General features: G+C 47.8%; 1 protein-coding gene across 5 annotated transcripts in view; it reads left to right on the top strand.

Moving 5' to 3' along the window:
• Positions 1-14,875, top strand: part of LOC141265124 (ATP-binding cassette sub-family B member 5-like) — a 476,628-nt gene that overhangs the window by 288,022 nt on the left and 173,731 nt on the right. For all 5 annotated transcript variants that reach the window (XM_073677800.1, XM_073677797.1, XM_073677796.1 and 2 more), the window contains one exon: positions 11,787-11,829. In XM_073677800.1, coding sequence (XP_073533901.1) covers positions 11,787-11,829 — 43 coding nt within the window. The remainder of the gene's footprint in view (positions 1-11,786; positions 11,830-14,875) is intronic.

The following is a 14,875-nucleotide window of genomic DNA, read 5'->3' as shown; positions in this document are numbered from 1 at the left end:
GGTGGAGAATGAAGATGAGGAGAAGGAGGAGGACAAGATCAAATAGACAAAATCAGGAAGCATATACCCATGTCTGCACGTGAAGACAGAGGTGCATGGGAATAGAGTTAGACCTCCCCCGAAAAAGACACTGTATTTGAGTTTATGTCCCGCTGCTATCATTCGGTGGTGTTGAGAAGTCTGGCCCAATCCAGTCCTTGTTCATTTTTATAAGAGTCAGCCTTTCAGCATTTTCAGTTGACAGGCGGATGCGCCTATCAGTTATAATTCTTCAGGCGGCACTAAAAACCTGCTCTGACAAAACGCTAGTGGAAGGGTTAGGCCAGAGCCTCCAAGGCCACAGTTCATGCCACGTGTCCAGCTTGGATACCCAATAATTCTAAGGCACAGAGGAATCACGGGGGGTGTTGGTACGGTTAGAAAAGTACTCCTTCAGCATCTTCCCAAACTTTTCTCTCCTTTTGAGACTACCGCCACATCAGGGCTTGTGCGATGGTAGGGTCTGAGAAATCTGTCCCAGAACTTTGACAGTGTTCCCCTGCCTCAGTTGGATTGGATTTGTGTCTCTCGCCTGTACTCCATGCTTGTTCAACGAACTGTGACCTCTGATGCCATAGTTTTCAGATAGGATTTTTTTTAATAATTCCGCAACAAGGGCCTTCTGGTATTGCCCCATTATTGCAGACCTATCTGCCGCGGGAATAAGAGATAGAAAGTTCTCCTTGTAGCGTGGGGTTAAAAGTGTCACCAACCAGTAATAACTGTCACCCGCGAGGGTCAAGGGAAATGCAGCGTAACATAAACTCTGCCATGTGTGCCAAACTGCTAACAGACAAGACTTCCATGTCCGCACCAAAAGGATGACTGACTGTAAAAAAATACTTCTTTACGTATATTTTTTCCATTGAGGACATATTCTTATAAAAAATGTATCGATTTATTCTTGGATTGTCCATTAAAAAGAATGATTGCAATAGTTACATAAAATAGTTAAATAGTTACAAAGTGATTGTCCATTTGTCCATAATTAGTTTTATAGTTGAGATTCACCCATATTTCCTGGGATCCTGAATGGTGCTGTGTCCAGCACGTGTGTCAGGATGACACTATGTGTCGTCCAGTGTCTTGTGAAATGGCAAGAGCGTCCCCCCTGTCTCTAACATTGGGTTATATAGCCCCCCCCCCAATAGCACCTGTTCTTCTGCAAATGCCACTGAACTAAAAATACACAAATAGTGCATGTCATCTAAAAACCCTAGCATGATGGCTGATGCAATCTTATGCAATATATTGTACAGAATTCAGAATTAAGAATAAAATGAATATCCGTGATTAATATTTAACACTGACCATGCTCTCCTCCTCATCCTCCTCCTCCTTCTCCTCCTCCCTCTTCTCAGGCCATCCACGCTGAACAGACAGTATGACAGTTGTGCCGGTGGTACCGTCTATAGCGCAAGAAACTAGCTCCTGTTCTTCCTCCTCCTCTTCCTCCTTGTCACCCAATCCACATTGGGATGAGATGAGGCTGGGCTGTATGGAATCACCCTCTATGGTTCCTTGGTCCATCTCATCGTGCTCCGCCTGCAATGCATCCTCTTTAATTGTGAGCAGCGAGCATTACAGAAGACAGAGAAGTGGAATGGTGATGCGAATTATGGTGTCATCGCCACTCACCATCTTGATGGAGTCTGACATTCTTGCCCACTCCTGAGGTCTTATGTGTCGAGGCTGACCTGAATACCGAAGGCCGTGTTGTTGCTGGTAGTCAAAAACTGCTGCTCACAAATCCTTCCCAACATCTTCAACATTGAGTTCCAAAGCGTGAGGACATCACTCACCAGTCGATGAGCTGGAAGCTGCAAACGCTGCTAAAGTACGGCAAGTTCGACAGAAGCTGTAACTGACTTTCTAAAATGGGCACACACACAGCGTACACAAGCAAATCCAGCAGATCCGGGTAGGTTTTAAGAAACCGCTGCACCACGAGGTTAAGCACATGGGCCAGGCATGGTACGAGTTTGAGCTCGCTTCGCTTCAGAGTCGCCACCAGGTTCTTGCCATTGTCACACATGACCATGCCTGGCTGTAGGTTCAGCGGTTTATTATCTTCAGCACAGCCTGTTGCCGCTTGGCCGAGGCAGTGCTGCAGTGCTTCCACCTTGTGACTGATGTGGTTATTTTGGAGATGGAGGCTGAAGAAGAGGAAAAGCAGGAGGAGGTGCTGGAGCTGTAGAATATGGGGACAACCCTGATTGACCCAGGGCCCACAATTCTCAGCATCGAGAGGACGTGTTCCGTCCCAAGGTCAGACTGGGTCTCGACTTCCACTATATTATCCCCGTGTGCTATCAGCAAGATGTACCGTCCCTGCCCACAAGCAGTTGTCCACGTGTCCATGGTTAGGTAGATTTTCCCAGTAACTGCGTTGTTGAGGACACGGCTAATGTTTTGGGACACATGCTTGTGTAATGTGGGGACGGCACTCCAGGAGAAATAGTGGCGGCTGGGGACCAAGGACAAGAGACGGCCGCCGCCTTCAGCTTGCGGAAACCTTCTGTCTCCACGAGCCTAAAAGGCAACATTTCAAGCGCAAGCATTCTCAAAATGTGTGAATTTAGTAGTGTGGCCTGTGTGATGTTGGCTGCGTATTTGCGCTTGCGTTCCAAGGATTGGGGTAGGTACAACTGAATGTTACACTGGGACAAGGACTTGGATGTAGTTGCTTATGGTGCTAGTGTAGAGTGTGCAATGAATGGTGCAGGGCAGGAGGCATCTTTTCATGTGCCATGTACAGGGGATTGGCATGCATGCACAACAGCGGAAGAAGCAGTGTTGTCACCTGGAGACACTGTTTCTGGACCCTGGCGTTCGGCCCACCTAGTCAGGTGCTTTGCTGTCATGTGCCTGATCATGCTGGAGTTGGTCAGGCTGCAAGTTTTGATACCCCTGCTGATGATGTCCTGGCAGATGGAGCAAATGACCTTTTTGGGGTTATCTGCAGAGTCTTTAAAAAACAACCTGACTCTGGAAGACCTAACAGTTGTACTGGCAACTTCCGTCGTGTTGGTGTTACGGGAAACGCTTGCCCGCCTTGTGTCTGCGGCTACCTCATTGCTTCTTCCTGCCTGTTGTGGTGCTATGCCTCCCTTCCCCTGTGTGCTGCTTTCCTTGCTCTTCATGTCCTCCTGCCAGGTTGGGTCAGTGACTATATCGTCCACCACCTCATCTTCCAATTCCGCACCCTGGTCCTACTTCTGACTTTCTGGCAATTGTGTCTCATCATCATCCACCTCTTGGGACAGTAATTGCACTTTCCCACTGTTGCCTTTGTGTGACCGTGGCTTTCAAATATTTGGGCATCACTACATGTGATCACCTCTTGCCCCGCTTGAAGCTGGCTGTGCGAGAGGCCCGAATCTATAAATGGAAAAGTGAACAGCTCTTCGGAGTATCCAAGTGTGGGATCAGTTTTCTCTGGGCACTTGGCATGGTGGGAGGAAGGAGGATCAGGATGAGGAATATGCAGTCCAGACTCATGGCTACTGAGATTTGACAGTGTGGAAGAGAAGGTGGTGGTGGTGGTGGTGGCAAACTCACTGGAAGTATTATCTGCTAGCCAACCAACAACCTTTTGACACTGCTCTGGGTTTAATAGTGGTGTGCTGTGGTCCCCTAGTAATTAGGACAGGAAGGGAGGGCGACATGATGTGTAAGCTTGTTGTGGCACAATGTCAGCTTGCCCACTGCCTCTGCCTCTGCTTCTGCATGCACCATCACCATCACGTCCACTTCCCTGTCTCTTGCCATGCGCCTTGCCCATTTTAAATGGAGGATAATATTTTGCACGGTCCCTACAAATGTCTGGATTTGTACCGCAGTAATATAGGATACATCTGAAAGATGCTCATGGTTTTAAATACTGGCCTTGTAATTTACCATTATTGGCAGCGACCACATGTGCATATCTTCACCAACACACTACTGCCAAACTGTAAAAGGAGGATAACATTTTGCACAGTTCCTACAAATGGCTGGATTTTTACCACTGTAATATGGGATCACGTCTGATTATGGAAAAGATCTGGCTGTATTCTGCAGTGCTAACATATGGAGCCGTAAAATGTTGGACTCTATTACTTTTTAAGAAAATAATCAGGATTAAGATAAAGAAAGGCCTGATATCTAGTCCAATGCTATCTGTAACATAAGCAAAAAGAAGCAAAACCTACAAAAGACAAAAAATATATCTCATACCTTACCATCATTATATATAAATGTAAAGCAAAGTTGCATATTAGATATAGGGTACTTAGTGAACTATTTTTGATCAAAAAAAGTATACAAGCCGTCCCACCAGCGACAAGGTGACCCTAAATTGGGACGGTACCTACACTGTCTATATTAAAAGCCTTACTGTATATCAAAGTTGAAGTAATGCATATAAAAGGGTAGACAAATAGGACCGGGTCCCAACTCCAGACCACCTAGGCCTGTGGTAAGCTACATATATACTAATCAGCTCAACAAAGGGGATGCCACACCCTTAATTTGCACAGAATGCAAACAAGACAAAAAACCAAGCAATGTGAACTGAGGTCTAAGATGGTACACATGCAAGAAATAGGAGCATGTTCACACTAGCAAAAAGAAGCAAAACCTACAAAAGACAAAAAATATATCTCTAACCCTACCATCATTATATATAAATGTAAAGCAAAGTTGCATATTAGATATAGGGTACTTAGTGAACTATTTTTGATCAAAAAAAGTATACAAGCCATCCCACCAGCAACAAGGTGACCCTAAATTGGGACGGTACCTACACTGTCTATATTAAAAACCTTACTGTATATCAAAGTTGAAGTAATGCATATAAAAGGGTAGACCAATAGGACCGGGTCCCAACTCCAGACCACCTAGGCCCGTGGTAAGCTACATATATACTAATCAGCTCAACAAAGTGGATGCCACACCCTTAATTTGCACAGAATGCAAACAAGACAAAAAACCAAGCAATGTGAACTGAGGTCTAAGATGTTACACATGCAAGAAATAGGAGCATGCTCACACTAGCAAAAAGAAGCAAAACCTACAAAAGACAAAAAATATATCTCATACCCTACCATCATTATATATAAATGTAAAGCAAAGTTGCATATTAGATATAGGGTACTTAGTGAACTATTTTTATCAAAAAAAGTATACAAGTGTCACGGGTGTGTCGCCACGAAGATCGTCACGATTACACAGCCTGACTTCTCGCAGCTGAGTTTTTGGTGCTTTGTGTTTTTCGGCAGTGAGGGAGTTAACTCTCTCTCTCTCTGTGCTAGACGAGGTCCAGCCTCGCCCAGCTGCAATCAATGCTGCTGTAGTGGGACTCCTTCAAATGCCTGCCGGTCTGTTAGATAAGTGTCGGTGAAAGCATTTCATGCAGACTAACAGAGCGGATCGTGGTATTTGGAGTTTCAGAGCTAAGTGCATTTGGAGTGTTTTTTCCCTTCCTCGCTTTATCATTTATCTCCTTTCCCGTTGGTGTTCCCTCTGTTGTAGTTGTGTAGTTTTTGTATGCAAGGTGGTTTTGGTTTTACCCTTGTACTGTCTCGTTCGTCTAAGTACTGAGTGTGGGCATATTATTACCTGTCCCCTTTTGTTGTGATCAGGGGTCCTTCTCAGGACTAGATTACTTAGGTGCAGGGATCCTCAGGAGGTAGGGGTTACGCTGGCGGCCTGGACCTCTGTACCTTTAACAGTACCTCCAGGTAGAGGGATTAGTCAGGGCCCCAGCTTAGGGTCAGCTTAGGCCCCCTACCTCCAGTACACAGAGACAGCGTGACATTTTCACCGACCACTTAGATTTTCTCCAGCTACCATGGATCCAGTAGCCGGTCTAGCTCGGCAGTTCCAGAGTTGTCCATGGAGCTGGCGGACGTTAGGTCCAAGGTTTTGTATCCTCAGGAGCAAGCCGGACCAGAACCTAAAGTAGCTCTCCCTGACAGGTTCACTGGGGGGCGGGACAAGTTTTTTGTTTTCCGGGAGGCATGCAAGTTGTACTTTCGGCTGCGGCCTCGGTCATCGGGGAGTGAAGAACAAAGGGTGGGAATTGTCATCTCGCTCCTACAAGGGGACCCACAATCTTGGGCGTTCTCTCTTCCCCGGGCTCCTCGGCTCTCCAGTCAGTGGATAGGTTTTTTGCTGCTCTGGGTCTTGTGTATGATGACCCGGATCGGATCTCCCTTGCTGAATCTAAGTTACGTAGGATCCAGCAGGGAGATCGTCCGGCGGAGGAATTCTGTTCGGAGTTCCGTAGGTGGGCCACTGACACCCAGTGGAATGACCCGGCTCCTAGGAGCCAGTTTTGTCAAGGTTTATCCGACAAATTACAGGATGTGTTGGCACAGTATGACTCTCCCGCGTCACTGGAAGCCGCTATGGCCCTTGCTATTTGCATTGACAGACGGCTTCGGGAGAGGTGCGGGATAACTCCACCCCCTGTGATGACTCCACCTCCTACAAGGTCCCCTCATATGGTGGTTCCCCTGGTCAGTCCAGAGGAGCCTATGCAATTAGGAGGGACATCATTTCGGGGGAGGGGACCGGTGGTGTGCCATAAGACAGGAAGGTGTTTCTTCTGCGGGAGAAAGGGACATTTTATTGGGGGGTGTCCATCCCGTCCCTTGCAGAGTGAAGAGTCGTCGGAAAACTGTTGATCCCAGGTTGTGTGGTGGACGGCAATCTGGGAGTAGGTATTTCGTCCCTAGGTTCGTCTCAGTTTCTCGTACCGGCGGAGGTGGTGGTGGGTACGAGAACTGAGAGGATATCTGTTCTTCTGGATAGTGGGGCCGGGGCTAATCTGGTGGACGCTCGGTTTGCCCAGGTTCAAGGTATGCGATTGAGTGAGTTGGCTATACCCATCCCCATATTCTCGATCGATGCCAGGCCTCTCGGTCAGGGAAGTTTTTTGCAAGCTGTGCATAACGTAAAACTTCAAGTGGGGGCGATACATAAAGAACTGTTGTCTTGCTACGTGTTGGAGGGTCTTCCTACTCCTATAGTGTTGGGCCTTCCTTGGTTAACTAAGCATAACCCGGTTATTAATTGCCAATCCAGAGAGATAAGCCAATGGAGTAAATTCTGTAATAAAAACTGCATGAATACGGTCATCGGTGCGGTTACTCCTAGGGTCTTACCTCCATTTCTGGCGGACTTTGAGGATGTATTCTCGGAGAAAGGGTGTCAGGAACTACTTCCTCATCGCGAGTATGACTGTTCTGTAAAACTGCTCCCTGAGGCCAAGTTACCTAAAGCTAGGTTGTATAACCTTTCTGGTCCTGAGAGGCAGGCCATGAAGGATTATATTTCAGAAAGTCTGGCTAAGGGGCATATTAGACCTTCATCTTCACCGGTGGCCGCGGGGTTCTTCTTTGTTAAGAAGAAAGATGGAGGCCTACGCCCTTGCCTGGATTTCCGTGAACTTAATCGGATTACGGTCCGAGATCCGTATCCGCTCCCTCTTATTCCCGATCTCTTTAATCAGATCGTGGGCGCCAAATGGTTCTCTAAGTTGGATCTCAGGGGGGCGTACAATCTGATTAGGATGAAGGAGGGGGATGAGTGGAAGACGGCGTTTAACACTCCGGAGGGGCATTATGAGAACCTTGTCATGCCATTCGGTCTGACTAATGCCCCGGCGGTGTTCCAACACTTTGTTAATGACATTTTTCGCCGCCTGGTGGGACAGTTTGTTGTCATATATCTGGATGATATCTTAATTTACTCGCCGGATCTGGTGTCTCATCAGGAGCACGTTAGGCAGGTGTTACAGATCTTGCGGGATATTAAACTGTATGCCAAATGGGAAAAGTGTGTGTTCGCCGTACAGGAACTCCAGTTTTTAGGCTTCCTGGTTTCAGCGTCCGGTTTTCGTATGGACCCTGGGAAAGTGCGGGCAGTTCTTGAGTAGGATCGGCCAGAGAATCTTAAGGCACTACAACGTTTCCTGGGGTTTGCTAATTATTACCGGAAGTTCATTCGTGATTTCTCGTCCATGGTTAAGCCTCTCACAGACATGACTAAAAAGGGGACGGATTTTTCTAGGTGGTCTGACAAGGCTTGTCAAGCATTCTCCTCCTTGAAAAAATGTTTTGCCTCGGCACCCATACTCATTCAACCTGATGCGTCACAGCCATTCATTGTAGAGGTAGACGCTTCCGAGGTAGGGGTGGGAGCAGTATTGTTACAAGGTTCGTCCCCTGGTAAGTGGCATCCGTGCGCCTTTTTCTCTAAAAAATTGTCGTCAGCTGAGAGGAATTACGATGTCGGCAATAGGGAACTCTTGGCCATTAAGTTAGCTTTTGAGGAGTGGCGCCATTTTTTAGAGGGGGCAGTCCATCCGGTCACCGTCATCACCGATCACAAGAACCTGCTATATCTGGAGTCCGCGAAACGTCTGAATCCCAGACAAGCTAGGTGGTCATTGTTTTTTACCAGGTTTAATTTTGTCGTTACATATCGTCCTGGGTCAAAAAATGTAAAGGCGGATGCCTTATCTCGTAGTTTCCCTGGGGCCGGGAATACGGACGACCCGATTCCTATACTTCAGGAGGGGGTGGTGGTTTCGGCAGTATGCTCTGAGCTTGAGGAGGAGGTATTGGAGGCTCAGGGGGACGCCCCTGTTGGACCTCCGGGGAGACTGTTTGTTCCAGATCAGTTGCGACAAAAGGTGATCGAGGCACACCATAACTCAGTTTTTGCAGGACACCCGGGGAGTAAAGCAACTGTGGATCTTCTCTCGCGTCGGTTTTGGTGGCCTAACTTACATAAGGAGGTGGTAACTTTTGTCGCGTCCTGTGGGGTTTGTGCGCGCTCTAAGACCTCACATACCCGTCCGTCTGGGGCCCTCTTACCTTTGAAGATCCCGGAGCGTTCTTGGACTCATCTGTCTATGGACTTTATTACGGCCCTCCCTCCGTCTTCGGGTAAAACAGTCATACTCGTTGTAGTGGACAGGTTCAGCAAGATGGCACATTTTATCGCTCTTCCTGCTCTTCCTAATGCTAAAACTCTTGCGCAGGTGTTCATTGGGGAGATTGTGAGGCTTCACGGGGTACCCTCCGAGGTGGTGTCAGATCGGGGGTCTCAGTTTGTGTCCAAATTCTGGAAGGCGTTTTGTACACGGCGGGGGATGCATTTATCGTTCTCATCGGCTTTTCATCCTCAGACCAATGGTCAGACGGAACGTATGAACCAGAGCTTGGAGACATATCTCCGGTGTTTTGTGTCAGAGAACCAGGAGGACTGGGCTTCTTTCTTACCTCTGGCAGAGTTTGCTCTTAATAATAGGCGGAGCGAGTCCACTGGTAAGTCCCCGTTTTTTGGGGCATATGGTTTTCACCCCCAGTTTTGTACTTTCAGTAGGGGGGGCTCTTCGGGGGTTCCTGAGGAGGAACGATTTTCCTCATCACTCGCTTCAGTATGGAGAGGGGTGCTGAAGAATCTGAATACTATGGGGAACCGATACAAACGTATGGCTGATAGGAGGAGAGTGTCTGGTCTGGACCTAAGTGTGAACGATCGGGTATGGTTGTCTACCAGGAATATAAAACTTAAGGTTCCCTCCTGGAAACTGGGTCCCAGGTTCATCGGGCCGTACAGGATCAGTTCTATAATTAATCCGGTGGCATTCCGTCTTGACCTCCCCCCTACGTTTAAAATTCACAACGTGTTCCACAGATCGTTGCTTAAGAGGTATGTGGCGCCGGTGGTACCGTCACCTTTACCTCCCCCTCCAGTGGTGGTCAATGGTAACTTGGAGTTCCAGGTATCGAGGGTCATCGATTCACGCTTTAATCGCCGGTCCCTTCAGTACCTGGTTCATTGGAAGGTGTATGGTCCTGAGGAGAGGATGTGGGTTCCTGCGTCGGATATTAACGCAGACCGATTAGTTCGGGCCTTCCACACGACTCACCCGGATAAACCTGGCCCTGAGGGTCTGGAGGCCCCTCGTAGAAGGGGGGGTACTGTCACGGGTGTGTCGCCACGAAGATCGTCACGATTACACAGCCTGACTTCTCGCAGCTGAGTTTTTGGTGCTTTGTGTTTTTCGGCAGTGAGGGAGTTAACTCTCTCTCTCTCTGTGCTAGACGAGGTCCAGCCTCGCCCAGCTGCAATCAATGCTGCTGTAGTGGGACTCCTTCAAATGCCTGCCGGTCTGTTAGGGAAGTGTCGGTGAAAGCATTTCATGCAGACTAACAGAGCGGATCGTGGTATTTGGAGTTTCAGAGCTAAGTGCATTTGGAGTGTTTTTTCCCTTCCTCGCTTTATCATTTATCTCCTTTCCCGTTGGTGTTCCCTCTGTTGTAGTTGTGTAGTTTTTGTATGCAAGGTGGTTTTGGTTTTACCCTTGTACTGTCTCGTTCGTCTAAGTACTGAGTGTGGGCATATTATTACCTGTCCCCTTTTGTTGTGATCAGGGGTCCTTCTCAGGACTAGATTACTTAGGTGCAGGGATCCTCAGGAAGTAGGGGTTACGCTGGCGGCCTGGACTTCTGTACCTTTAACAGTACCTCCAGGTAGAGGGATTAGTCAGGGCCCCAGCTTAGGGTCAGCTTAGGCCCCCTACCTCCAGTACACAGAGACAGCGTGACAACAAGCCGTCCCACCAGCGACAAGGTGACCCTAAATTGGGACGGTACCTACACTGTCTATATTAGCCCCTTTGTTGAGCTGATTAGTATATATGTAGCTTACCACGGGCCTAGGTGGTCTGGAGTTGGGACCCGGTCCTATTTGTCTACCCTTTTATATGCATTACTTCAACTTTGATATACAGTAAGGTTTTTAATATAGACAGTGTAGGTACCGTCCCATATTAGGGTCACCTTGTCGCTGGTGGGACGGCTTGTATACTTTTTTGATCAAAAATAGTTCACTAAGTACCCTATATCTAATATGCAACTTTGCTTTACATTTATATGTAATGATGGTAGGGTATGAGATATATTTTTTGTCTTTTGTAGGTTTTGCTTCTTTTTGCTAGTGTGAACATGCTCCTATTTCTTGCATGTGTACCATCTTAGACCTCAGTTCACATTGCTTGGTTTTTTGCTATCTGTAACATGCAACAGCACCAGACAGAACATGCAATGGACACTATTGTGCTGTTTAGTGTTCACAATCTCTGCCAGCCTAAATCCTGCTATCACCTCTGAATATATGCAGCTGGATTAGTCATTAGAAGGACTGTTAGTTCAGATAGATATGTATCTTGGTGTGGAATACCTATATCTAACTATTACATGGCCAATTCTGTCCCTCACACAGCAGCACCTCTCCCTACTCTGCCTGTCTGAAGGTTAGACTGTGATGAGCATACGATCACCAGGTCTTAAGTAGACCTGATAATGCTATGCGGCCAGCCGATCACTGTAATGCCACAACCAAGATGGCTACGGCATTACAGTGAGTGACAGGCAATCCCTGCATGTTCATTGGCACTCTAAAGAGCTCCAAACATGCAGGGCGGGGACCCGAGTTCCCGCCCGAGCATCCCGGAAATACTCGCAGAGCACTGAGCATCTCGAGCTGTGAAATGCACGGGCAAGTACCGAGTAGTGACGAGCATGCTCACTCATCAATACAGCAGAACTGTGTGTTGCTTGGAGACAACTTAAGAATCACCCTTTAATGTTCAGGTTTAGTGTTAACATTTGTCATTTGTATCTAGCATAAATATGATAATTATATTATTATTAAAATATGTATATTGTCATGTTTTCTGTTTACAGCTAATTGTGAACAATTCAAACCAATAGAAGAACAAATGACACTGTAAGTTGTGTATATTTACCTCCTAATGTCAGTTATAGAAGTGTATGTTCATCTTACTTTTGGACATTTTCTCCAATTCCTCAATTCAAACAGGGACGTACTTATCTTTTGTAAAAACAAATAATTGTTTAATTCCAACATGTCAGTACTTTCTTTCCTCTGACAGCAGTGGTCTAATTATATCGTATATGGAACCAAACCATATTAATCTAATGTGTGTGGTCAGCTGAAAGCTACGCAAAGGACTCTGTATATACAATATCAATTTTTGTGAAGAGGCACATTAAGCATATCGGCTCTCAATGATAGGCACATCACTTGAACAGGCTTTTTAGTAACATTGACCCCTTGCAGGGGTACTCCTCCCCTCCTGGCTCATATTCCTATCATGCTGATGATTTTCGGAGCCTTGGCTATTTCTGCCATCCCCATAAACAAATAATGGTAATGGTGCAGAGGTTGAGCTTGTGCACCTCTGCTCCATTGAAGATTGGGATCTTCCAAGCTTGGTTCCCAAGTCTCAGAACCTCATTTTTGGGATTACTGGAAGTCTCAGTGGATGGACCCCAGTGATCAAGAAGCTATACCCTTTCCTATATCAGCCATTCCCCAATATACAGTATATCATAGTAGGGGTCTCTGTAGAACATGTTATTTTCCATATTTTTACTACCCTATTGGTATACCGCCAATGGCGGCAGACCACGCCACTGCTATGGGGCCCATGAGCCGGGAGGGCCCCAAAGCTGCGGGGGAATGAGGAGGATAGGTGAGTATTGGAGGGAAGGGAGGTTGCAGCAGCGCAGGATTGGGACACACGCAGTAGCCGCTGCTGCGGCTACCACGTGTGCCCACTGCTAAAGGGACATGAATATTTCCTCTTCTCCACTTCCATGGACGTGCAGAAGAGGGAATATTCATTCTCTTTAGTAGCAGGCATGGAGGAGCGCTGAGCCACAGCTCCTGCTGACAGTGCCCTCTACTAAAGAGAATGCATATTCACTCTTCTCTACGCCAATGGTCCCGGCGTGGAGAGGAGTGAATATGCCAGCAACAGCAGCTCACCTCGGCATCTGAGAGCACGCACTGCTCAGATGCCGACATGAGCTGCTGGCTGACAGGACGCAGCAGCGCTGGAGTAGAGGTGAGGTGCAGTGATGGGGCCACACATACCAGGATTACTGGATGAGGGGACCACACATACCAGGATTGAGAGGTGAGGAGGCCACACATACCAGGATTGGGGGATGAGGAAGCCACAAATACCAGGATTGGGGGATGAGGAGGCCACACACACCAGGATTGGGGGATGAGGGAGCCACACATACCATGATTGGGGTATGAGTGGGGCCATGCATACCAGGATTAGGAGATGAGGGGGCGATGCATACCAGGATTGGGGGATGAAGAGGCCACACATACCAGGATTGGGGTATGAGGAGGCCACACATACCAGGATTAGGGGATGAGGAGGCCACACATACCAGGATTGGGGGATGAGGAGGCCACACATACCAGGATTGGGGGATGAGGAGGCCATGCATACCAGGATTGGGGATGAGGGATGCCATGCATACCAGGTTTGGGAGATGAGGGGGGCCACATACCAGGATTGGGGGATGAGGGGGCCACACATACCAGGATTGGAGGATGAGGGGGGCCATGCATACCAGGATTGGGGGATGAGGGGGGCCACATATACCTTGATTAGGGGATTAAGGGATCACGCATACTAGGATTGGGGGATGAGGAGGCCATACATACCAGGATTGGGGAATGAGGGGTTTCATGCATACTAGGATTGGGGGATGAGAGAGCCATGCATACCAGGATTGGGGATGAGGGGTGCCACGCATATCAGGATTGGGGGATGAGGGGGGCCACACATATCAGGATTGGAGGATGAAAGGGCCATGCATACAAGGATTGGGGGATGAGGAGGCCATACATAGCAGAATTGGGGGATGATGGGGCCATGCATACCAGGATTGGAGATGAGGGATGCCACGCATATCAGTATAGAGGGATGAGGGGGGCCACATATATCAGGATTGGGGGATGAGAGAGCCACGCATACCAGGATTGGGGGATGAAGAGGCCATACATACCAGGATTGGGGGGTGAGGGGGCCATGCATACCAGGATTGGGAATGAGGGGACCACGCATACCAGGATTGGAGGATGAGGAGGCCATGCATACCAGGATTAGAGATGAGGGATGCCATGCATACCAGGTTTGGGAGATGAGGGGGGCCACATATCAGGATTGTGGGATGAGGGGGCCACACATTCCAGGATTGGGGGATGAGAGGGGCCATGTATGCCAGGATTGGGGGATGAGGAGGCCATGCATTGCAGCATTAGGGAATGAGGGGGCCACGCATACCAGGATTGGAGGATGAGGAGGCCATGCATACCTGGATTGGGGGATGAGGGGTGCCATACGTACCAGGATTTGGGGATGAGGGGTGCCATACATACCAGGATGGGGAAAGTTACCAGTATCTGCTGCATTTTCCACTCTAGGCTTATACTCGAGTCAATACGTTTTCCCAGTTTTTTGTGGTAAAATTAGGGGCCTTGGCTTATACTTAGGTTGGCTTATTTAAAACATACGGTATTTTAAAATCAGTGAGTACGTGGTGCCCATAATTCAGCAGGACTGTGGGGTGCATTATACTATATGGGGGCTGCATTTTACCCTATGATGTGTGTAACATACTGTATGGAGGACTATGGGGAGTGCATTATATTCTATGGAGGTCCATGGGAAGTTCATTATACTATATGGAGGATTATGGGGGGCGCATTATACTATATAGAGAATTTTGGGGGGCGCATTATACTTTATGGAAGGCTATGTGGGGCCATTATAATATTTTGAGGGCTATGTGGGGGGCCATTATACTGTTTGAAAGCAATTATACAGTGTGGAGGTTTGTGTGGGGTCCATCATACTGTTTGGAGGGCTGTGTGGTGGCCATTATTCTGTTTGGAGGGCTAGTGCGGGCCATTATAGTGTATGTAAGCACATTATACTGTATGG

Source organism: Phyllobates terribilis, unplaced genomic scaffold, assembly GCF_046119375.1.
Source record: "Phyllobates terribilis strain yellow unplaced genomic scaffold, ASM4611937v1 Scaffold_4__5_contigs__length_816908805, whole genome shotgun sequence".
Classification (NCBI taxonomy): domain Eukaryota; kingdom Metazoa; phylum Chordata; class Amphibia; order Anura; family Dendrobatidae; genus Phyllobates; species Phyllobates terribilis.
Note: the sequence above shows the minus strand (reverse complement) of the source record. Positions and strands in the feature narration are given on the sequence as shown.